The sequence below is a fragment of the Dioscorea cayenensis genome, chromosome 10, assembly GCF_009730915.1.
Source record: "Dioscorea cayenensis subsp. rotundata cultivar TDr96_F1 chromosome 10, TDr96_F1_v2_PseudoChromosome.rev07_lg8_w22 25.fasta, whole genome shotgun sequence".
NCBI classification, from domain to species: Eukaryota; Viridiplantae; Streptophyta; class Magnoliopsida; order Dioscoreales; family Dioscoreaceae; genus Dioscorea; species Dioscorea cayenensis.
The window spans coordinates 22,244,901-22,270,074 of NC_052480.1; the positions used below are offsets into that span (position 1 = coordinate 22,244,901).

Here is a 25,174-nt window from a genome sequence, read left to right on the forward strand (position 1 = left end):
CACATAATTGCATGTTTTGGTTTATATATTATCAGTATCTCTTGTGCTTATTAGAACAAATCTACCACTCAAGGTTCTGGTTCTTCTTTTAGTTGGTCTTTGTATTATTTGAGATTTTTCCTTTTACTTATATTTAGTTTTATTTAAAAGCATTAATTTATAGTTAAGCTCATAAACTAACACTTACAATTCTTATGCAGCTAAAGAAAGTTAGCAAGAGTTAAAAAAAACTACAGTTTGCATCAACAAAATCAAATAAAGATTGACCAAATCAGGTACATATGCCATTTAATATTATATATAATATAAGGATGATATACTTTCTTATGGTATACTTTGTGCTCTATGATAGTGTATTCAGAATATATGTATAGTAGACATATTTACAATTATATAAGATAGGCAGATAGCAACAAACAAGATAGAAGGCAGTTACAATTTCTTTTCCCCGTATATTTATATATACATCGTTATTTGTTATTTATTGTTTTTTCCCCTTTTATAGATTATATTTATAGATATTGTTTAAAAAAAATTCAAAAAAAACCTCAAAAAACAAGATAACGAAGGGTGTAACGGTTTGGTTTGTATGTTTAATTTTTTAATAAAGATAATATAGATATTGTTTTTGTTTTTTCCACTTAAATATATATTACCGTATATAATAATAAATATATAATAGCTATAGGATTGAGTCCAACTATTAATCATCGGGATCTAAAATGTATTTTTCTTTTGACTAATTCTACATACATCTACACATCTAACGCTTCGTCACAACTCGCTATTCTTCACCTGATCTCACTACATATATACATCTTACAAAATACTAAATCGATGACGCAACACACCATTCAAACATAACAACACAATTGTACATATATATATGTGTGTACTCAAAATACTAAATTGATGATGTCCAACAGATTCAAACAAAACAACACAATCAGATATATATATATATATATAGACATTCACATTCACTATATTGATTTGAAAGTCATTTTATAGACAAACTATAATGCAACACCAATTTGTCATATTCAAAATATTTATTAAAAATTACATAAAAACTTGCAAATTAGTAAAATTATTTTTGGTAGATCAATCAGCATGCTTCCCAACAGTAAAGAAGTAGACAAGAAAATAACAACATATTGATTTATTTATTAATAAAAAGTGTTAAAAATATAAAACAAATCTACTCTTCTTTTAAGAAAATCCACCAAAGAAGAAGATCTAGAGGATCAACATATATAAAGTTGATCCCTTAAATTCCCTTCCATGTCATTTGGAGCTCGCTTTGATTGGACTGATGAATTTAATATTCTTTGTTGTATTGAACCTATTTCCCATTAAACCTTCTATCAAAATGATAATAAATAAAATTAATTCATAATCCAAGAACGGCTCTTTAGATGACAAATATAAGGATCGCCTCATAGTGAACGTCGATGACATCCCAACAACACTCTATACTACTTTTCCCTACAGTAACTCCTAATTCAATTCTTTTCTCCAATATATATATATATATATATATATATATAATTCAATTCAACTATCTATATAGAGATAGGATACTAAACAATCTTAGCAACAATTAACATTGCACATCTATGGACATGCTTGACTTATAATGCATCATCTTCACCCCGCTATCGTAGAAGACCATGTAGAGCATCGACTGGGTACTTAGGAGTACGAAAGAGACCATCGGACGTTATGCGATGGAGATTAGAAACCCTTCTACTAAAAAGACATTGGTTAGGCACATTTGATACACCGTGAAGAAGCAAAGCAGTGGCTTACGACATGTCTTCAATCACCTTTAGAGGTATCGAGAAAGCTCGCACTACTTTTTGCTATAAGTTTCTCACTATGCCTTCTCCATCTCCTCCATCACCGCCACCATCACCTCTTTTCTTCGGAAAAGGAGAAGAAATATTGTTCTCAAGATAACTTGGAGATTAATGATGATCATGATCATTTGGTCATAGAGATGACGTATCGGATCAATATTACCACCATTTTGCGAGTTTTTGTCAATCGAATGCATTACCTTCGTCTTTAATACTGTAATGAGTAGTTATTCATCATTTCTAATGATGTATTGCAAGATGAAAGCTTTTGCTATAAAGAAGAACAAAATAATTAAAGAGAGTTTTGTTATAAATGAAATGAGTAATAGAAATATAGTTTCGATCATCAAAACCTCTCAGTGATAGTCATCACTATATATATATATATATATATAAATGCAAGTACCATTAATTCTCAAATGGTTTATTAGGTAGCATATTCTTTCATATATATATCTCAATTAATATATGTAGTGAAAGTAATTAATACAAGAAGTTGGACAATTAATGGTTGCATACTATAATGACTCGTTAAAAATATCAAATGAATTTCTACCATGATAATAAATATAAATCAACCAATATAATAATAGAGTACCCCTAGCCTCTTTTAATTGACATTTGGACTCTTTCAAGATTGGTTAAACTAACCACTCAATAGCCCTTACTATTCTTATATTATGTTTTATTATTTATATATATATATATATATATATATATATATATATTTATATATATTAAAAACATATATAAAGTTGATCCCTAGTAGAGTAAAGTAAGGAAATAGAGTTTTGTTTAAGTCATACCATTTGGGGCTAAGGTAAGGTAAATGAAGGTTATCAAACCATCTGATATTTGAATTGAAAGTAATATAGGGTAAGTTTTTATGTCAAATTACTAAAATAACCATTCAATGAGTTATTATAATAACAACATAAATACAAATATACTAATAGGAATATAAATACTAATATACTAATAGGAATATTAATAATATTAATACTAATATTAGTTAATACTAATAATAATACTAATATACAAATAATAATAATATTATTATTAATAATAATAATATGAATAATAATATACTAATACTATTACTAATAAGAATATTACTAATACTAATAGGAATATTAATATACTAATATGAATACAAATTAATAATAATAATAGAATAATAATAATATGAATACTAATATACTAATACTATTAAAAAAATATCAAATGAATTTCTACCATGATGATAAATATAAATCAACCAATATAATAATACAATACTCCTTAGCCTCTCTAATCGACATTTGATTTTCAAGATTGGTTAAACTAACATTACTAATAGCCCTTACACTCTCATTTAAACCTTTTCCAAATAAGATTTTGACATATATATATATATACACACACACACATATATTATACATATACATACAATAAATTTTATCACCCTAAAGCCTTTGAACTCCATTTGATGCATGGATTTTGAATTTTTTTTATTTGAAAATTTTATTATGATAGATTGCATTGAAATGGATTGATGAGTCTTGAAGGGATGGGAACCTAACTTTGTTTTTGGTCTAACCTTTTAAAAAAAAACTATTATTATGTTAAAATCGATTGATGAAATTTGAGCCTAACTCCTTGCCATTTGGAGCATGTTGATTGTTGTTTTTGTTCAATTGTTTTTAAGAATTATTTTAGAATGAAACTCCATGCAAAAACAAGATGAATTTAGTCATTTTTTTACGACCATCATATAATGACAAACAATAAAAATTAAGAAAAGATAATTTATCATCTCCATCACATTATGTGAAAAAATCATCATAACTATTTTATCGGTAAAAGATGAAAAATTAGAAGAATCCATCATCCATGAGAAATTTGAAAAAGATTTGGAAGCCAGAAAAACATGTTAGCCTAAGTCAAAACTTATTTTTCAATAAATAAATAAATTACTGAACAAATAAATGAATCAAAACAATGAAATTTTAAACATTGCTTCAAAATTCCATTACAGAGAAAATCCATTACAAAAGTGTTGTAAACATATTAAATTCATATTTCCATCTACAAACATGACTACAAAACTCTCTTACTAATCCATCTTCACCTAACCATTCATTACAAAGGATATCATCGATTTTTCGACCACACAAACGGCTCTCACACTCCCATTCCTCTTTTTCTAGCCATTTACATTCTATACTCCATACGATATCTCTAAATAATTTTGCTGCAGAATATCTACAATTATTTATTATATAATTACCAGATTTTTTGCTTTCAAATGGTTTTGAGCCATGATCAACTCTTCCAATAGCAACTATGTTGAGCATTGCCATGCCGAAGGATTTGTTTCCTCGATTTTTGTACAAAATAATCCCCTACATACCCAAGTAAAGTAAATGACCTTTAAAAGTCGCATTTGTTAGATATTGATGCCTGAATCCATTTTCAACTTCACACATGATCCGAAAAACAATGTCAAAAATATATTGATCAATATTAGTACTATAACTCATCTACATAGAAATGATAAGTTTTGCAACTAACCAAGCACCAAACAAGCTTCTCCAAATTGTCTTTCCGGGCACAATTTTTGAAGAACACTGAATATACTCCTTCATATCAAGATACCATAAATTATCAACCCGCATTAACTGCCCAACTTTCCGACTTTTCGATGCTACATAAAAACTCTACAACTCATAAAAGATATATGTATATATATACTCATAATTCAAAGAAGCAACTATAGCTTTAATGCTATGAGGAATTAAGAAAATTACCAGCCACGTAAAATTTTGAGATCATGAAGAGATCTAGAAGATGTTGAAGCAACATATGCAACTCATTTCTTCAATCAATTCTTGAGGATGAGTGTCAATAAAAGACTTGCAATACTTTCTCCCATACTAACAAAATGATTATCACTAGTAATGTGAGAAAGAAAATTGAAGACAAACAAAAATGAAAGCAACCAATGAAGGAAAAATACATAGAGGATGATAGACCTAGATAAGGACATCCTAACAAACTCAGAGAATAATGATCACCACAAATGCAAACTCCCCAAACAAAGCCGTGATAGATGGAGTGGTGTATATATATATATATATAGAAACAAAAGAAAATAACACATAATAAATGTATGTATATATATGGACAGAGAGAGAGAGAGAGAGAGAGATTGTGTGTGTGTGTGTTGTATCTTCTCTCGCCATGGTTTTCCGTGCACACAACTTTTTATATTGTTTTGTTTGCATGTCAGTAGAGATATCAAGGATTTTGTTGTCAATTCTTTGTCCTAAGGAGGTGATATTTGATTTCTTTAAAATTTCACAATTTTTCACCTCCATCTGGCTATAGTATTGATCTTTTGAGCTTATTTCGGCAGGAGACTTTTACGCAGCTATTGAGATAATCCTGTCATTTGTCGTAGGATTTTGCTATTATAGGGCGTCTCAGTATGCTAGCATTTTCTTTGTCTCGATTTAATCAGCTTGATGGTCATGGTGTTTTCAAAGCATGATCGTAATGTATGTTGTTTGCACCTCTCTCGGCAAAGATATTAAGGATTCTCGTTTCCTCAGATGAAGTTGTCCAGCGAAGATTTACAAAGATGGATGGATATCGAGATACGCTAACTAATCATTTAAGCATGATATGACACATGAGAAAGCGAGAAAGTCGTGTGTTTTGTTTGTTTGAGTTTCTGATCTTCTTTGCCATGGTCTTCCACCATATAGTATGTTTTGCATATGTCACTACAATATGCAGGATGTTTGTTGTCAACGCCTCGTCCAGCAAATTGAATTTGCTTTTAATCCTATCACGATGTGTCGTCAATACAATATCATCTTTGAGCTTATTTGGCAAAAGACTAGAGCTATTAGCTAGCTGTATCATTTGTCATGGGATATCTTTGTCATGATCCAGACATCTGTAGTTACTTTTGCTATGTGCAATTTAACGATTGATGGTCGTTTGTACTTTCAAGCAGGTCTTTTCCTTTTTCTTTTATGATGTTGTCTGCATCTCTTTCGACCAAGATATTGGGATTATGTTCTCAATACGTCTGTCCAAGAAAACAAGATTTGCTAAAAGATGACATTTATGGATGCATCAAGATCGCCCAGCTAATCATTTAAGCATGGTGGCAAATAGCTAGATTCATCTTTGGTATTTGAGCTTGACTTCTTAGTCTTTCCTGAATTATTATATGTTATAACACAGATATATGTTGTTCATCGCCTCCCATCCAATCAGGGGAGACAATCCATGAGTGATCTACACGCATAAATCGCCGGGATCCACATAGAGTTTTGCTAGCTTTATGGCAGGATTGATGGAATATGTATCATCATGATCCAAAATCTAAGGGTTTGCTAGCTTTTGGCTCGACTGGTATATCTACTCTTCTTTTAAGAAAATCTACCACTTCTGGATTTTATCATAATTTTGAACATTTGTCAAATTACATACTCAGAGATTGTACGCAGATTGAAATCAAATCTATCAAAAGAAATCCAAAACATGAATGTTATGACAACCAAAAGAAGAATAAACTGTAAACCATCTCTATATATAGAACAGAGATGCTCTTCCAACACTGATCATCAAATCCCTAGATCGGGGCGGTGGTAAAGACTCGACAAAAGATACACTATCATCACGTCTAATCTTTTCTACAATTCCAAGATCTCTCTTTGCTCATCCTTCCTTATTGTGTGTGTGTGTGTGTGTGTGTGCGTGTGTGTGTGTGTGTGTGTGTGTGTGTGATAAATTATCAACCCGCTTAGTTTTATTTATAGCAAATACATATCATACGCATCTCGAATGTATCTCGCCCTTATTATAATTTCTAATGCGACAGCAGCGTTAGGAAAGCAAAACAAAGAAAGAGAATGAGTACATCCAAATTCACGAACAATTTCCCAGGCTGTCGCGGTATGGAGCGCCTTGAGAAAACAGAGTTACCAAGATGCTTCATAGTGATCTTGGCAAAGAACCGTCAGTTTCGAAAGCTTCTTACTTTTACCTAATTTTAATTGTGTCATCACTCTCTTCCGCTCGTTGTTCTTTCCTCTATTATTGTTCTTATAATCATATAGCCTACTCATTTGTGTGTATGCTCAACTACATATGAAATAACCTGCAAAATCCCTCATAGTGATGAAAGACATGATGTAGATATGGAGGAGGCAATATCGTGACTAATGGACTGCGATATATCGCAAAGCCATGCCTTTGATATGGTAGAAAACAAGTTCTTGGGTATGGTTTATTTATTCACGCATTTATTTGACTGAGAGATTATTAGCATTTTTCCTCCATAATGCTTAGTATCATCTCCCAAAGCTCTAATGGATGAGAGGTGATGATTGGGTCAATGATTTTATGACAAGCTATTCACAGAAAACCACAAAGCCACCAATGGCTGGGCCCGGTAATATATATTGTTTTGTAAGTTGTCGGATCAATCGCGTATCACTCTATGGGAGAAGCAAAACACGTGGTAGCAAAGAAAAGGCAAACAGACTGCAATTTCGACAAGCTTTTATTAAGTTATGCTCTGTTATTATATCAAATCCCATTTCATATTTATTATATATTCACTAACATTGTTTTATTTCATACTTTATCTCTATTATTGTCCATTGTACAAAAAAAATCCTCTCACAAGTCATAAATTTTTCTCTTGAAATAAAACTATTAATCTCAATTGAAATTATTCACCTGAGGAGAGTTATGGTACCTAAAAAAACTTTTAGTGACCACGCAAGCACAATGCATACAATGTCCAAGAATTCAATGACAAACAGCAAAACATAAATTATTAACAAATTATGACAAACTTATTCACCATTGTTGTAGGCTCGATTTGAATAACAACGGCTACTACGACTCATTGCTTTCTTTCATCGACCAAGCAAAGAAGGTTTCATCAAAATTGGGGTGCAGACATATTCGGCCGCAAGCTGAGTATAAGCGACTTATGGAGAAAACTCAGTATATTTTTACGAAATGTGAATCCATAATATGAATGCGATAGTGGTTATTTGCACTACTAATGTTGGCATTTTCTGCGAAAATGTTGGACTACCACATCATCGTATGAACTAGTGTCATCAAAACTCAGAATTGGAACTATGAGCGACTAGAACACTCCATGCCCACTTCAATTTAAATATATGACCCATAACTCAGGTTAACTACTAAATTAATCTTAGACTAATCATGATTAATGAGATACACGTATAAACGAGCATACTTGCGTATCGATTTTAAAAATACTGAAAACAAAATAGACCTTCACTCGAGTGATTTACTACGGTTTATCATGAAAAGGCAAATCGTAACACTAAAGCGATCCATGCCCAGTGGCATAGCATTGGTAACTTTATGGCATGGCATCAATCCACCATCTGTAACACATTGCTAATGATGAGCTACTAATACGGTGACTTGTCGAGGTTGACTCATCAAAGCAACCTGATGGGAGCTACCGGAGTCGCAGCTAAATTCACCGCAGCCACGCACAGGAATCGGCTGCACGTCGGCGCCAGCCAGACCTTCTGACGCATAGATGGCGTTATTTGAACGCACAAAACAAGTATCTCACGACGCATTTATAATGAAAATCATGAGATGAAATGGATTATTTTACGTGCCACCCTTTTATGTTGCTGATTGGAATGGACGATAAAAACTTGAACTTTGCCCGTGTTAATACATGAATACGTTTACCAATATTTACATCTGTTTTCATTAATGAAACACTTCTAATAAACAACAATTGTCGGCACATAAAATGACCAGTACATGTAAAATGCACATAAATAATTGATTTACTGCGGTCCTATCATGACGAAAACAAAACGAAATGTAACTTGCAAAACAATCCATGCATTAGTAGCTGCAGCATGTGATAGTATAGTTTCCTAATTAACAACTTCCATTACGTAATGATGAGTTAAGATGTTATATTTAGTTTCGGGCTTCAAAACTCAATCAAACAACCATGGCGAAAACCTGCGGAAATGCGATTCACTCCCAACAGCTGGCAAAAATCGCTACGATTGACCTCCAGCCTTCCGGTTAGTATGGCAGCAGCTGATGTTAGTGTACAAAGATATGCGCTGCGTTACGTCCATGAGAAAATACGTGAGATGAAATGATTAGTACCCTTTTACATGCTTACTATTTGGAGATGGACAAGAGAGAAACTTGAGCTTTCTTGCGTGTTGTGATACATGAATACCGTACTTTGACAAATTAAATGTGTTTTCGAAAAAGAAATCAATGACTTCTAATAAATAACAATTATCCATCCAAAGCCAAAATGATAATTATCTTTAGAGTTTTTCAAATACAAACAATGAATATATATATAGACACATTAATTGGAAACAAGGAGACAATAGAAAACAACCCACGTAGCGTCCAACTGGGCCTGTGCACGCAGATTATATGATTATCTCAACCCTCTTCATCTCCCTGAAAACCCAGTTTTATCATTTGTCCCTCTCTCTCTCTCTCTCTCTCTCTCTAAACCCTTGATGTGTTTCCATCTTTGATTGAGGAAGTTCCCGATTATCTTGCTTGACATTTGATGCCCTAATATGCCTTTTTTTTCCAACGTATTTTGGTTGGTATAAGTCATTTACATTGTATATGTGTGTATTTTTTGGAATCTTGATGCATTGATGTGATTATATTTGATCTAGATAAAACTAACCGGTAATGTGTTTCAATCTTAGATCAAAAAAGTTTCAGTTCATTGTGCTTTGGATTTGATGTTCTAATTAATTTGCCTTTTTGTCTCTGTGTTCCCGTAATTACATGTCATTTACTTTATACATGTGCTGATTTGTTGATTTTGATGTGAATTTAGGTCCCAACACTTAAGTTTCAGTCTTTCAGATCATTTTCCATGAGATTTCCTTTTCAATTAGAAAAAGACAGAGGCAACCAAGAAAAACAATCAAAAGGGGAGGTTTCTAATGTCATTGCATGCCTGTGCTACCTTTTCCTTAATTATTAATTTTCTTCATTATATGAAGACAAGATAAGTGCAGCTTTATATATATATATAAGATGCAACCACTTGTTGTAGCACTCTTGCTTACAAATAAAAAGAAAAAAGAAAAAAAACCACAACTATATATAAAAAGGGTACATTTTCAGTAACTCTGCTTTGCCTCTGGTCCCCATCTTTGAAACAAACCTTCCAAATTATAGATACTTAATCATGTAAGAATATTTCCTTGTTATTGTCTAGCATGCTTTCATTCCTAAAAATTTAATAAACAATATTAATTTTCCAAGTGTTTTAAATTAATCTCAATGACAATTTCAATCTAAATTAACTTTATTGATCCATAATCAAATTTAAAACTATGAAGTTGTATAGCATAGAGAACACAAGAACGCTCATGCACTGCATTGAAACACAACATTGTTATTGGTTTTAGGGTTTCACTCCTGCACAAGTGATAACAGAGCTTGCAGGAAGGAAGACTTGAGGACTAGCCCAAGCATACTTGAAAGTGATGTTTGAACCTTGAAGAATAGGGCGACCATTGTTAACCGAACATTGATCGTTTTCGACTGGCTTGAACAACATAGGATCAACGTCCTCAACGGTGTTAAATCCGGCGCATTTGAGCAGGATAGAAGATTGAGAACATGCACAGTTATTGCTGATCACCACTGCATATTCATCCGCACCATTAACAACTTCTCCTGTTCTTGTTTGGTTTATCCCAATGTCTGATAGACTGCATGTTGCTCCCTGTGTATTCCCTGCATACATGCATGATTAATGCCTTCATTACATAGTAACATATACATGTATATATATACATAGATAGATAATTCTATAAGTTTAATTGGTTAATGATTAAATAGAATAGAGATTATAAAGAGATGATTAAGTTATGACAAACAAACAGTGCACAATTGTTATGAATGAGAATGTACTTGTTTATTGAGGTTATAAAAGAAAAGAATGATGACCACATATTGCTAACAACTTCATTGACTTTACAATATATTATGAAGTTTCTATAGAAACAAAATATATAAAAGCAAAACAAAAGCCCTTTTAGTATCATACTAGCTCCTCTCTCCCTGATTAGAGATCAAAAGGTTAAGTTTTGAGTCTCCTCCTCTTCAAATTGTCATATAGATAAATAGATAAACATAAATATATTTAGATCACAATATCCAATAACTTGAGCCCTCTCCTTATGAATAAAAATAAATTCATGGATCATTAATTATCACTTCTTAAAATCAACAAATAGATATGACACACAGAGAAAGAGAGAGAGAGAGAGTGAGTTACTATACCTCTTTGTGAGAAACATAGAAGAAGGGCAAAAGCTATGAGGAAGAAGACCTTGTTTGCCATTACCATGATATCTTTGTGAGAACCTCAATGAGAGAGAGATAGAGAAAGAGAGAAGGAGAGATAGAGACTCCTCTAAAGACTTCTCTTGGTCCACTTGTTTCTAGATGTCTCCTCTTTATTAATGGGAGATTTTGACAACATGTAGTTGACCTTTTGTTACACCTTAATGTCTCCTACCCATTAATGACTTAATTGCACCCAATAATCTTACTCCTTATCTTCACCCTTTATTTATATGGGACAAACCTCATAAAGTTTTATTTTCCCTAGAATAATGAAAATATGTAAATTATTTTTGTGTTTTTAAATATCAATCAAACGGAAATGAACAAATTAAGTTTGATCTTATCAAAACACTTTGAGGTCAATTGCATTTGTTTATATATGTATGTATGATTTTAGTTAATTGTGACAGATAAGATAAATATGAAGAGGTTGCATGGCCCATGCAAGGGAGACAGGTGGCTGAAAATGAACATCACAGGGTTTGTCATGATAACAAAGAGACAATGGCAAGTTGTCTGTCTCAATTAAATCAAAGTTATGGCCCATGGCGGCTGTTGATTTCAACTATACTAGTCTTTGGTAGTTGGCCTTCTAATGGAGTTCATCCAAGTACCCAACACTTGGGTGGTACCCATTCGTTCCCTTTTTTTTTAAAAAACAAAAAATTATATATGTACATATATTCTACAAATTTAAAATAAATACGTATCCATGATTCCATGCCAAAACTATCTAATTTGGGTATCCTTTAGGGGAAGGATGAGATTGCAAAAGTTCTAATCCTGCAAAAAAATAAATAAATAATAAAAAAATAACTGGCAAGAGTTTGGACTCCTCTCACACACCCAATAAATCAAGGTGAGAACAGGCCCCTTTGAGTACAGGCGCCTGTTGCCCTTCTCAATATATATATATATAGGTATTTATATGTCTTCATGAATTTATATTTGCATGTATACTTGTAACAAAAAAATGTTTATATTGGTGCTGGGATTGATATAATTTCTCTTGTAAAAGTTTGAAATTACAGTATCCCCTTGGTGAGACACGGCACAGGCCTCGGACCGTGTTGGGCTCATGGCCCGCAAGCCATGGCGGCACACGGACTGCCGTGGGTTGGGATTGGCCACTACATGGCCCATCAGCCTACCCTCTCCGCTTCTATCTATATATATATATATATACTAGGCATTCTCCTCAATTCACATTAGAATTTTCCATAAATAAATAAGTGTAATTAAAATTTTTTTAATTATTAATATTATAAATAATATAAATAAAATTTTAAATTTAATAAAAATAAATAAATTTATTTTTTGAAACACTTTGGGAGCGTATTATAAAAATAATATAATTAAGCAACTCATACAAAAAAAACTAATGTATACTTTGGATTTGAAAGTTCTTATGGACATTTATTGCATAAATAAATAAGTGCAATTATAATTTGTCTATTATTAATATCGTAATATAAATAAAAATTAATAAAATAATGAAAGAATATAAAATTTGAATAAAAATATATTAAAAACAAATTAAGCATCTCTATCTTGCAATTTTAAAATTTATAATTACAATATGCTAATTTTATGGCAGAGTTTTTTTTTGTTTGGATTTGATTGGGAGAAATGAATATATTTAAAGACTACAAATAAAATATATATATAGTACAAATAAATCAGAAAAAACTTTTAATAATTTATAATAAAATCATTAAATTAACCTTAAAAATATTCAGTATTTTTGAAATACATTATTAAATGAGGTATAAAAAAAGTAGTTTAGACAAGAAATAGAAATGATTAAGAATTACATTAAAACACAAAATATTTTTAATTTATTATTTTTAGTTTTAAAAAAATAGTTGAGATGATTTATATTAAATTAAAGAAATATTAAATATCTTAATTGGTTATAATTAAAAAAATAGCATATTATTTATCTACTTTAATAATATGCATTGATAATTTGACAATATTATTTTTAGTTAAGTTGAGATGATTTGTATTAAATTAAAGAAATATTAAATATCTTAATTGATTATAATTAATAAATCGTAGATTATATATCTATTTTAATAGTATTTATAGATAATTTAAAGAAATGGATTTAAATTTTTTTTTTTGGCAAAACAATTATTTAGCTTTTTACTACCTGCAAATTAATCCTAATAAGAACATATCAATTGTGATATTTGCAATAAAAATGATACAACCAAACAACAAATTATTGAACAATCATATTAAAAAAAATAACAAAACTATGATAATTTAAATAGTAACATAGACACTTATGTGAAAAACAAACCTATACCAAGAGAGGGATTGTTATTCATCTTCATTAAAATATGGACAATATATATTAACATTATCATTTAATTTCTTTCATTTTAGATTTTTCATCTTCTTCTACAATTATCAATTCATCTTCCCATAAACCAAATCTATATCATTTAATAAATATGAAAGTATTGATAATTTAAAATAAAATAAAATAAAATAAAGGCCATGTTGTAATTTAATGTAACACCAATAAATGTCGTTAATTTTTTATTCATTTAAATATAATTTTTTTATTAATAACACAATGTTTTTTCATATTTTATATAATACCAAATAAATATTGTTTATTCTTTTATAAACAAATAATTACATATAAATTTAGCAAAAAAACTTCATTTTATAAAAGCCATTCGTTTCCATGAGCAGGTCTTATTAAATGTTTAATATAAAACTAACTTAATGCCCATGATGAAATCAATTATGTTAAATCGTATAGGTTCATAATGCAATGGGAAAAAAATTTTAAAAAAAGAGTTCAAAAAAATCTTATTTGAAACAATCTCAAATCGATTATCATCATCTGCTTTCATTAGAAGATCTTATTTAAGATAATAATATTATATATTAGTTTCCTATATTTTTTTCATATTTAATATTTAATATAATGCCAAATAAATATGGTTAATTATTTTTTAAACCAAAAATTTAAAAAAGGAAGGATTTAATGGCCATGATGAAATCAATGCCACTTTATATATAAAAAAATTAATATATTGTTAAATAAATATATTAAATATCAAATGATGGGCATGATGAATCAATGCCACTTTAAATATATGCAAAATAAAATAAAATAAAAATTCTTTCTTAAAACCCTCTCCAATCAAATTACCATTTGTTTTCATTAGAGTATCATATTAAATATTTAATATAAAACCGATTTAATACCATGATAAAATCAATGCCTATTATGTAATTAAAATTTTTAATTAATAATACCATATTTAATATAAATGAAAAATATTAAAATTATTCCTTGAATAAGTTTATACATTACTTTAATAGTATTTTAAGATATTTTGTTATTGTAAACGCTCCATTTTTTTAATTTTTTTTTAAATTTTTGAATTTTTTTTATTTTTAAATTTGATATAAAAATCAAGATTTTTATGAGTTGGGCAGTAAAGTATCTTACTGCTTTGTTGGTGTGAAGGTAGGGGTGAGCAAAATCGGGTACCTGATCCGGTTTTGAAAACCGGATTGCGTACCCTATTTTTTGGATTAGCAAAAACTTGACCCGTATCTAACCTGGTTTAAATCGGGTACCAAATACTCGGTTTAAACCAGATCGAATATCCGGAACATTACATAAAAAGCAAATTTGAAAAACTTATAACTTAGCATTAAACTCCTATATTATTCTCCATACAACTAGACCTGTCCAAGGGCTGGGCTACCCGCCCAAGCTCGAAGGCCCGTCTGAAAAATGGGAGGGCTTGGACAAATATATAAGACCTGATGTCCGGGCCTTGGACAAAAAAAGAAGCCCATTTTAAAAGCCCGACCCGGCTCGGCTCGGTCCGAATTATAAAATATATTTATTAATTAGTTTTGTATATATTTATATATATAATGTTTTGAATTTCCATTGATTATTTATTAATTAGTTTTATATATACTTATATAATATATATTTATTATTTATTGTCATTGATTATAATGGTTTGAATTTAGTTGTTGTAATTGTATAAATATTTGCATTTGGTATTTTAATTTTTAAGTGTTTTATAGAATAATATTTGGTCATATTCACATATTAATATTATTGTTAAAAATTTTTTTATAACATATATATTATTTGATGAAAAACCTATTCGGGCGGGTTTGGGCGGGCCTTGGGTAGAGGTCATTAAATTTGAAAGGGTTTTGGTAAGGGTTAAGGCCCAGATTTTCGGGCCGGACCGGGCTTGGACAAACTTGAATTTTAGTAATTATGGATAAAGCCCGGCCAGAACCCGGCCCGGCCCGGCCCATGGACAGGTCTACATACAACAAAAGTCATAATAAAAATAATAAAAAAATTTATCAATCTTAGATTCTTAGGCATTATAAAAAAAAAATTCAAATATCTTCTGAAGCAATATCAAGCATTTCATCAATAATGATCATTAGTTACTAGTGAAATAAAAGATTTAATGCCCGCTAGAGAAGAAGAGACCGGGTAATAGCTGTTGAGAACTAGGAGACATGGATTTGAAATTTTTTTCTTTTTACTTTTAACTCCAATAAAATTTAAATTTATTAATATATATATAACTATATAGGTATATAACTGTGATTTGATTAGGCATTTGGCTATATTTTTTTATTTTTAGCCCTTGTAAAATTTAAATTTGTTAATGTACATATATATAGATAAAGGGTTTAGATGAGGGATTTGAATTTTTTGTTTTCATTTTTACTTTTTAGGCCATATAAAATTTAAAATTAATATATATATAATATAATAAAAATTAAAAACCGGATTATTCGGATACCAAATTTTTAATTTCTTCCAACCTGAATCTGACTTGGTTTTCATCTAAAAAATTTGGATCGGGTACCCGATCCTTTTTTCGGATCCGGTACCCAAAAAATTCAAGTCAAAAAATCAGATACTGAATCAGATCATCGGATCCGGATTTTTTTATCATCCCTATGCGAAGGTGACGAACAAGTCCTTGTAATTAATATGAGAAAAATGTACCACATTTAACTCAGTTTACTTTAGTTATTTCTATAAAAAAATAATTTGGTGTGAATACTTGATTAATTACAGGTATAAATTAAAAACAAAACTATGTTACCGGTTTATTTTATTTTATTTATTTATTTTCAATGTTTCTTTTTTAAAGAAAAATTCATTTTCACAATATAATCTAACTTGATTTATATTTGACAAAATTCTAATTCTTCTTTTTTATTACCTAATTTTATTAGGTGAGGGCCAAGTCTTTTTTCATAATCAGCTTAACTTTTCTTTCTTTCTAATTTATTAAAATTTAATTAAGGAAATAACTTTCACCATTTTTTTGTGCATATACCTATCAATTTAGGAAAATTTGCTATCTTATCACGAATATTTTTTTATTTTAAAATCCTAAAATGCAAAATGCGTGCATTTTTAGTTAATTGAAAAGTATAATATATTTTTTGTTTTATTTTGTTTTATTTTTTATTTTTCGTTTTTTTTACAGATGTGAACAAATCATGTTAGGCACCTACATGAACGATGAGTTAATAACTCAATTCATCTATGTCTTCAGCCTGATTGAATTAAGATTCGAACCCATTTCCTCAATAAAGATATAAATACTTTAAGGAAATTAGTATAATAGACCAAAAAAATCATTTACTTGAAATTAAAATTCTAAATAAAAGTTATGGGAAAACACAAACCAAGTAAGAAATTTGGTATAACAAACCGAGAAATGTTATTATTAGTGGAGTTAGACTTACATACACTGGCCTAATATATATATAGTAAATTTGTTTTAAAAATGAGGTTACTTATATGCCCCTACAAACTCGACTAATTGCATGTATGCATACTAAATGAATCCAATTATTATGTGCACCTAAAAGCTTGATTTTTTTGAACTTTTTCCATACATGCCCTTTTGCCCGATATACAACATCAACATATATTATTAAATGTTGAATAATTAAAAATATATATACATCTATGCTTCTCAAAATTTAATAGGTTGTTAAGTTAATATATTTTCATATATACTCCAAAAAATATTTAAGCATATAACACATGTTATATTCATTATATCTAGATGAAAAAATAAACATCATTAAAGTAGTTTAGAAATGTAAATAAAATTCGATTTTAAGTAATATAAAAAAAATAGTTATATAATTTATATTATATTTTTATGTGTGCCAAAGAGGTATATATATGTGATATTAAAAAATCAAATGTCTAAAGATATACATAATATTTGGTTTTATTGATCGGTATACACTCAAAAAAATAATAAATCACTTATATAATAGATTAATGGAAGAAATTACACAATAAGGAAGAGAATCAATTACAAATAAAGCAACTAGAAGAAAAATTGAAAGAAAAAGATCCCAAAGGAACATGCACAATTTTCATATATTTGATTGGTTATGACCAAGTTTCTTTCTATTTTTGCATCTTTCTTCTCCTTACTTTATATATTATATAGCAAAAAAAGACCTCTTAATTCTAAAATTTACATATTTTTCATTTTTTCTAATCTGCCACAAAACTTTTATTATTATTATTATTTTTTTACAAAATGTATTGGCCACATTAGATGCGTGTACTAGCTTTCTAAATATATCATGCATCTTTATTTTATGTTGCAAGTAGAGTAAATCTCTTATCTTTACATATGAATTTTAAATTTTACATAACTCTAAATTCTAAATTCAAAATTTTTACAATTATATCCAATTAAAATTAAGGGATTAAAACCTCTCTCAATAATCTGCCCAGAGAATTTCATATATTAGATTTTAAAAATGAGAAAACATTTTTAAAAACATATAAAGATGCACTACCACTCAAGATCTTGGAAAAATAGGACAATACAAGATTCCTAAATAATTGCTTTATTTGGATTGATTACCACCATTTATTCAAAAACTCATTAATAGTAGTTCAGAAATATTTTGTTCTAAAATATTAATAGTTGTTTTTTTTATAAATATAAATTAGACAAACCACATATCAAGGAGCATATGCATCATCAAAAATTGATTATTTTTCTCGTACTCACTCACTTAACAGATATGAGAATTGGGTTGTAGGTCGCTCTCACAATCAAGAACTTTTTTTTGACACTACTTTATCCAACGCATTTTGAATTCTGGGCAATGAAAGTTTCTCTAAGACACCTTAATGAGGTTAATATCATTATACCAATGATTCTTTGGTTTGTTGTTTTTTCTTTCAAAAAAATTCTTTCCAAATATATTTTTTTGTTATTTTCACTTCCTACTGTCCAATTTCTCTTATATGTGAATATTTTTAACAGCAATATGTATATATATATATATATATATATATATATATATTATTACTTAATTTAGTTCACAGTGAAAATTTTCGCAAATTTCAATTAAAACTATACATAAAAAAAATATCAAACAAAATATCGGTTTGTTCATATATATATATATATATATATGCACACAAGAAAAAGCCGATGTTTTTAAATAGTCTAAAACTATTTGCATAAACACAATAACATATAAGAAACCAAAAGAAAATCCAAAATTTAAGCACTGAATTTTTATTAAATCTTAAAAACTCAAGTGTCAAAAGACACTCACAAGTAACTGCATTAACTAACAAACATGCATTGGCAGCATTGCATTGCAAAACTAGCACTTGAACTCATAGCTAACAACAGGGAAATCCTGTGGAGTTAGCCATGCATACTTGAACTTCACCGGCGATCCCTGCGATATCGGCTTGCCATCATTAACAATACACCGGTCCGTACCAGCCTCCGGCCTGATCGCCGTCTTGTTGACAGGTTCAACACTGTTCAGTCCAAAGCATTGCACATGTACATTCACTGCAGTGCATTTTTCACAGTTGTTGCTCACTGTGACTTCATACTCTGGATCTCCTTCCACAACGCTTCCAGTTTTCACAAGATTAACAGCAATGTCACTTCCTGTGCATTGTTGTCCATTGCCTGCAATCAATTTGATAAATTACTGCAATTTATCAAAAACAAACAAGGCTAATAATAAGAGAATTTTTATAACTTACATTGCAGGGAAAAAAGCATGAGAGAAGCAATGAAAAGGATGAGAGAATTTGATGCCATTGCTTTGATTCTGTGCATTTGATTCATGAGAAGAGGTTGAGTATTAATAAAGAGAAACAATTTGGAGAGGAGATCAAGGATATCAGCACTGAATCTTAGTATTCAATTCATGATAATGACTTTCAGTTTATACACAATGTATGTATGGAAACTAATATCTGTGAAATATATACAGAGAATCACATTGTTGTGATTTGTTTCAATTGTTTACTATCTTAGTGATCAGAATCAATTTGTTTCTATTTCTTGTTCAAGAGCAGGATCGAATTAGCCGAAATTTCTGAAAGGAGCATCCCTTGAAGAAATTTGCAAACAAAAAAAGGCTCGCACTTGTCTCTCTTGAGATTTCGCTGGTGAAATCAAGTTCTTAACTGTCAGACTTGCTTTCCCAATTTGCTTCTTTATAGATTCGATTGTCTCAGCTTCCGCATTGTTTCTGGAAATCTCTGAAACGTAGAATGTATTGATCGCTTCGCCATTCTCTGTCGAAATCTCTGCTCGTTTAATGCACAATCCGTTTTCACGGAATATTCTAGTGATGTTTGAGAGTAGGCCTACTTTGTCTTCCGCTCTAAGTTCCAACTCCAATCCCTCTGATGCTCGCCTTTCAATAGCAGCCTGAAGACACTGAATTATACGCTTTCGACCGGAATCTGATTGTATCGGTGACCCATCTACATGACGAATGTAATACTCCTACAACAAAACAAGACAAACATTAACAACTTCTTAGACAGACATCATATCTGTGTAATGTACATGTTAGCTAATCTATACCTGATATGCTTCCTCATTGCCAGTGTTTACAGTGCCATGAAACACAACGTAGTTCATATCAGTAAGAGTGCAAACAGTATCAAAGAGAAGCTTAGGCCTATCCTTACACTTCAAAATCACAACAGTATAGTCTCTCTCGACGCAATCCATAACAACAACATTTGGCCTCTTCAATGTCTCCTCTCCGTCAGACATTCTAACTCTTTCATAGTCCCTATCATCAAACATCATCTGATGAAGTCTTCTCTCAGTGTGAGTAACAACCCCGGAAACCGACATATTTGGTGTCTTCACCTCACTGTCACCCTTCAAGACATTGCATAGAAATTGCTTAATTGTTGAGAGTCTGTCAGTGTCTTCAATAGGCCGCCTCTTAGACTCATCGGTCACATGCAACACAGCGGCGATTCGAGCATTGTGAGTCCACACCTTCGCCTTCACTACATTGCATTTTAAATTAGTAAGTCCTGCGCAAACTTCGGACAATAATCCAGGCCTGTCAGAACCTATCAGCTCAATCGAAGTGTACTTTTCGGAAGGCGTAACACCTACAGAGCTCCTGACTGAAGAATCCAAGCAGCATGCATCTGTTTCCAATCTCTAAAAAAAATTATACATGAAATTTGGTTAATTTAGTTCTAAATTTTCTACATCAATATCAAATCAGAAAAAAATTTCATGCTTACTCCTTGTATGCAATTGAGAATCTCTTTGTCCCATACTTTGTTTCCATCACCATCAGTGACATTGAAAACTGAAAGTTTCAATTCATAACATGAGAAAAATGTACAAATTCAAGCCTGTATATTCTTTATACTCGTTTTCATCTTCTGATTTCATAATGTTCGATAAAACTCTCACTTGATATGTGATCCACAATATATATTTATGTTTAATTTTTTAAACAATGAGACACTGATAGACTAAATCACCATCCTCTTCCAACCAGAATTTAATGTCAACCGGGTAAAATGAATTAAGAATAGTATACTTTGGATCATATATAACTCTGCAATTGTCAGCTCCAAGCCCAAATAAGAAAGAGGGCTGCCATGTTGGCAGCTGAGAGCCAGCAATTAAACTTTTGTTTAAACACAAGAGCCATGAACCTTGTTGTTTGGTTTTTGAAACAACTAATAAGATACTAAAGTGGCAAAATTTGATCGGCTTGATAGACTATATCACCATCCACTTCTAACCTGAATTTCATATCAACTGGGTAACATGAATTAGTAATAGTATAGTTTGGATTATATATAACACTATCAATGCTATCCCCAAGCCTAGATGAAAATAGAGGAGAGTAGCCATGCAGGGCAGCTGACAGCCAGCGGTTAAACTTTTGTCATAACATAAAAACATAAATCTTCTTCTTGTTGTTGTTAATCATTTGGATTGTATATCTAGTGGCAGTTATATTGGCATTTTGAAAGTAGACAACAAAAATGAACATTATGGCAAAGTACACAAGGAAAAATACGGCATTAGTCCGACATTATACATACCATCCATGAACCAACTGCCATCAGAGGATATGTATGCTTTGGTGATGATGAGATGAAGATCAATAAGGACTTGAATCACTTCAAGAAGCACACCATGCTTCTTAACACAATCAACCTTAACAACATATCAATGTTTTCTTCAATCAGTAATCAATCATACTAAGTAAAACAACATCTTTGGAGAAAAAATTTACCTTAATAACAGTGGCATTATCACAAGATTCATTGTCAATCACAACCCTGAACAACAAAAGGTCACAGAATGTTAACCCTAGAACAAATCCAAAGTTGTTTTGTTCACATCAAAGAGACAACTTTTTCATTGAAAAAAATAACAAATGAACATGAACTTCAAAATCAATGAAAGATTAAAAAGAAAAAGAAGAAGAAGAAGAGAGCAACATACCTTGGAGGATTCAACCTGGAAATGAGCCTTGCAAACACATCATCCTCAACATCAAAAACATCACCATAACTGTCCATGAAGCTCAAAAGCTGGCAAACTTTCAAGGTTTGAAGAGAAGGAGATGTAGAAATATTGCTAAATTTGAGCACAGAGATTGAAAATAGAGCTTCCAGAAAGGAAGAAAGATGAGAAAGATGAGAAGAGTCTTGGAAGTGACAGTGTGAATGGTTGAACAGAGGATGGAGAAAATCCAAAGCTCTTTGTTTTGGAAATCAATGCCTGGGATTCTTATGTATACACCCCTGCAAAACCTCATATTTTGTAAGGTTATTTATGTTAGTAATATTAATTAAAGGCATTTTTTTTTAGTATATATAATTTTATATATATATATATATATATATTAGAATTTTAAAATTTTTTATTATATTTCATGGAAGTCCCCTGTTTTTTTAATTTATTTTAATTTGTGAGGCATGAGTTTTTATAGTTTGTATGGAGTCTTCCCTTTGAACAAGTCTTATTTTAAGTTTCAAAGGATGTGGAAACCATGCAAACATTTGACAAATTCAATTTTTTTGGTTTGAAAATGCGCCAAACATGAGTTGTTTATTTCATTATTTTTTTTACAAAAATTAAATATAAAATTTCAATGAGTTAGTTGGATAGCTACTGAAAATTTAAAAAAATAAATAAATATGATATATTCACTCCAAAATAAGGTGTATTTTATTTTTTTAATCTTAATACAAGATTTCAATATTAATTAATTTAATTATATATTTCCTTACATTACAATTTTAAACATAGGCTTTATGGGGAAAAAAATTAAAGTAGAGTTACAAAAATTGTCTCTTAACTCTCGAGCGGAGTCTCTGGAAGGCTTTTTATGCATATTGTTAAAATGGGGATGTGAAGTGGTAGTGCCTCACTTCGATTAGCAAATTCACTATTAAATTTTTTTATCGTTTTCTGAACTACGGGGGTCTCGGGTAGTAGATGATTGTCACTTTTAAAAGTCTATTTGTCCGAAAAAAATCAACATTTTCAATTAACTAGCTTGGAAAAAAAAAATTCTTGCTCTCAAAAATTTGGCTAAGAGAAAGTGTAACATTTTGCCAACTACAACATGTATCTTATGTCACTCGGCATGAGAATATATAGACCACCTATTTCTTTATTGTGGTTTTGCGAAACAGATTTGGGCCTATTTTGGGTGTCTTCTTCAGCTTCCAGTTGTTCCTTCTCTCTAAGAAGTATGGTCTTCATGGGGAATGGCTCTGCGACCTTTTGTGGTGGAATTCGGAGATTTGCTCATCCGAGCAATCATTTAGAATATTTGGCTAAAACGGAATGCATGCATCTTTAATGATAAATCTTTGCATGTGTCTTCAATTATCTTAAAAATTGTTCATATACTTCTTTTGTAGTTCTTTACAGCACCAAAAGAAAAAGAGGTCAAAGCCAGAGAATTTCATAGTGACTGTCGACGCAGTCTTGAGTTTATGATATCCCATTCTTTGTCGGGCAAAGCAAGTGCCACTAGCAATGAGGTCTCCACCTAGGACACAGACTAACATTTATCTCAGAGTTTGTTTTGTCACCTAATTTTCCCAAGGTTTTTTTATTTTATAATTGTTGTATGTTAATACACATTTAATGGATCTCTTATACTTTTTGTTTTTCTTTAGTCTTTCATTTCTTCCGTTGTCATATACTCTTTTTGTTTTCCTTTTCTTTAGTGAAGCTGTGTTCATTTTTTTTAATGATGTACTTCTTCTATTTAATTTAATGCAAGTGGTTTATCCACCTTTAAAAAAATCTATAAAATTAAAAAAATACAAAAAATTATTTTAAAAATCAGATTCAACCAATAAAAGACCTTTTGATTGAGTTGAATAAAAAACAAAGAAAAACAGAAGCCGTGGAAATTAGAAAAGGGGAGTGAAAATATCAGCCCCATGTTATGGGAGCCAGTTAATTAACTTGTTCTTCCGGTTCAGTCCACACTTCGGTCATTGATTAAAGAATAAAGACCAACGACTTTCCAATTCTTCTATTTATTAATTATTACTCTACCCGCGGAAAGGGCAAATGCATTTCCTCTATGATTAAAAATAATAATAAATTAATATCAAATTAAAATGTTTGATTAGTTTAATTGTTGTCTAATCACAGTAAAAAGTTACCGATGTCTCCTGTCTCAACAAACAATCTAGAAAATTCTTTATAATTTGGTAACAACGACCGTAAAAGTCCTGAAAATGACTTAGAGATCCCTCATATATATTTTGGAGTGATGTTACTATTTTGTTTTTTTTAATATTACATCAATTACTAAAAGCTTCATAACCTATTAGTACTTTATTAGAAAAAACAAAAATGACACATTCAAAAAATTTTAAATTCAAAATTCATTGAAATTAATAATAATAACGAGTCGATGATTATGGGTGTGGACTAACAGCCTAAATCATTCGTCTTTCACTTAAAAATGTATGGATTAAACAATTAATTTTCAGCCCATGCGTACGTCTTGATGTATATAACGCTTGTCTCTTTCGTAAACAAAATATATATCTTAAATTAATTTGTTTAGCATTTGTAATAAAAAACATGCATTTATTGTGTATTATTAAAAAAAATGAACTAAAAAATGTTATTTTTAAGATATTTACGTTTTTAATATGGTTTTTAATTGTTTACTGAAATTCCAAACTCTTTTAGATTATTCATTGGTTTTGTAAATTTTTTTTAAGTTATCATGAATTTTACCATGACAGTCAATTTTAAAAAACATCTACAACAAATAAGATTTTAGTTTGGTACTACAAAAATGAAGTATATATATCATTTCTGGTAAACAAACTTTACTTATTTAATTTATCAAAATTTTTAAGTTATTATATCATTATATAAATTTGACAAAATAATATATAATCATATAACAAAACATGATGTAAAACAGTTATTAATTAACTTAAACAATTCCAAAAACTTGTTCAATTGTTCAAGATTATATGAGAGTAATAACTAAAATACTTATTAAAAAAAATA

At 30.2% G+C, this 25,174-nt stretch overlaps 2 protein-coding genes and 1 pseudogene across 2 annotated transcripts; all 3 read right to left on the bottom strand.

Moving 5' to 3' along the window:
* Positions 1–10,218: 10,218 nt before the first annotated feature.
* LOC120270692 (protein TAPETUM DETERMINANT 1-like) lies at positions 10,219–11,367 on the bottom strand. Its single transcript, XM_039277765.1, has 2 exons — positions 11,220–11,367; positions 10,219–10,670 (listed from the first exon to the last, which is right to left on the bottom strand). The coding sequence occupies exons 1-2, from the start codon at positions 11,284–11,286 to the stop codon at positions 10,336–10,338; spliced, it is 402 nt and encodes a 133-aa protein (XP_039133699.1). The 5' UTR covers positions 11,287–11,367; the 3' UTR covers positions 10,219–10,335.
* A 7,607-nt stretch (positions 11,368–18,974) lies between these two features.
* On the bottom strand, positions 18,975–19,429 carry LOC120270378 (TPD1 protein homolog 1-like). Its single transcript, XM_039277375.1, has 2 exons — positions 19,372–19,429; positions 18,975–19,294 (listed from the first exon to the last, which is right to left on the bottom strand). Exons 1-2 carry the CDS (start codon positions 19,427–19,429, stop codon positions 18,975–18,977), a joined length of 378 nt encoding a protein of 125 aa, XP_039133309.1.
* An 82-nt stretch (positions 19,430–19,511) lies between these two features.
* LOC120270017 lies at positions 19,512–22,360 on the bottom strand (annotated as a pseudogene).
* Between the last annotated feature and the right edge of the window lie 2,814 nt (positions 22,361–25,174).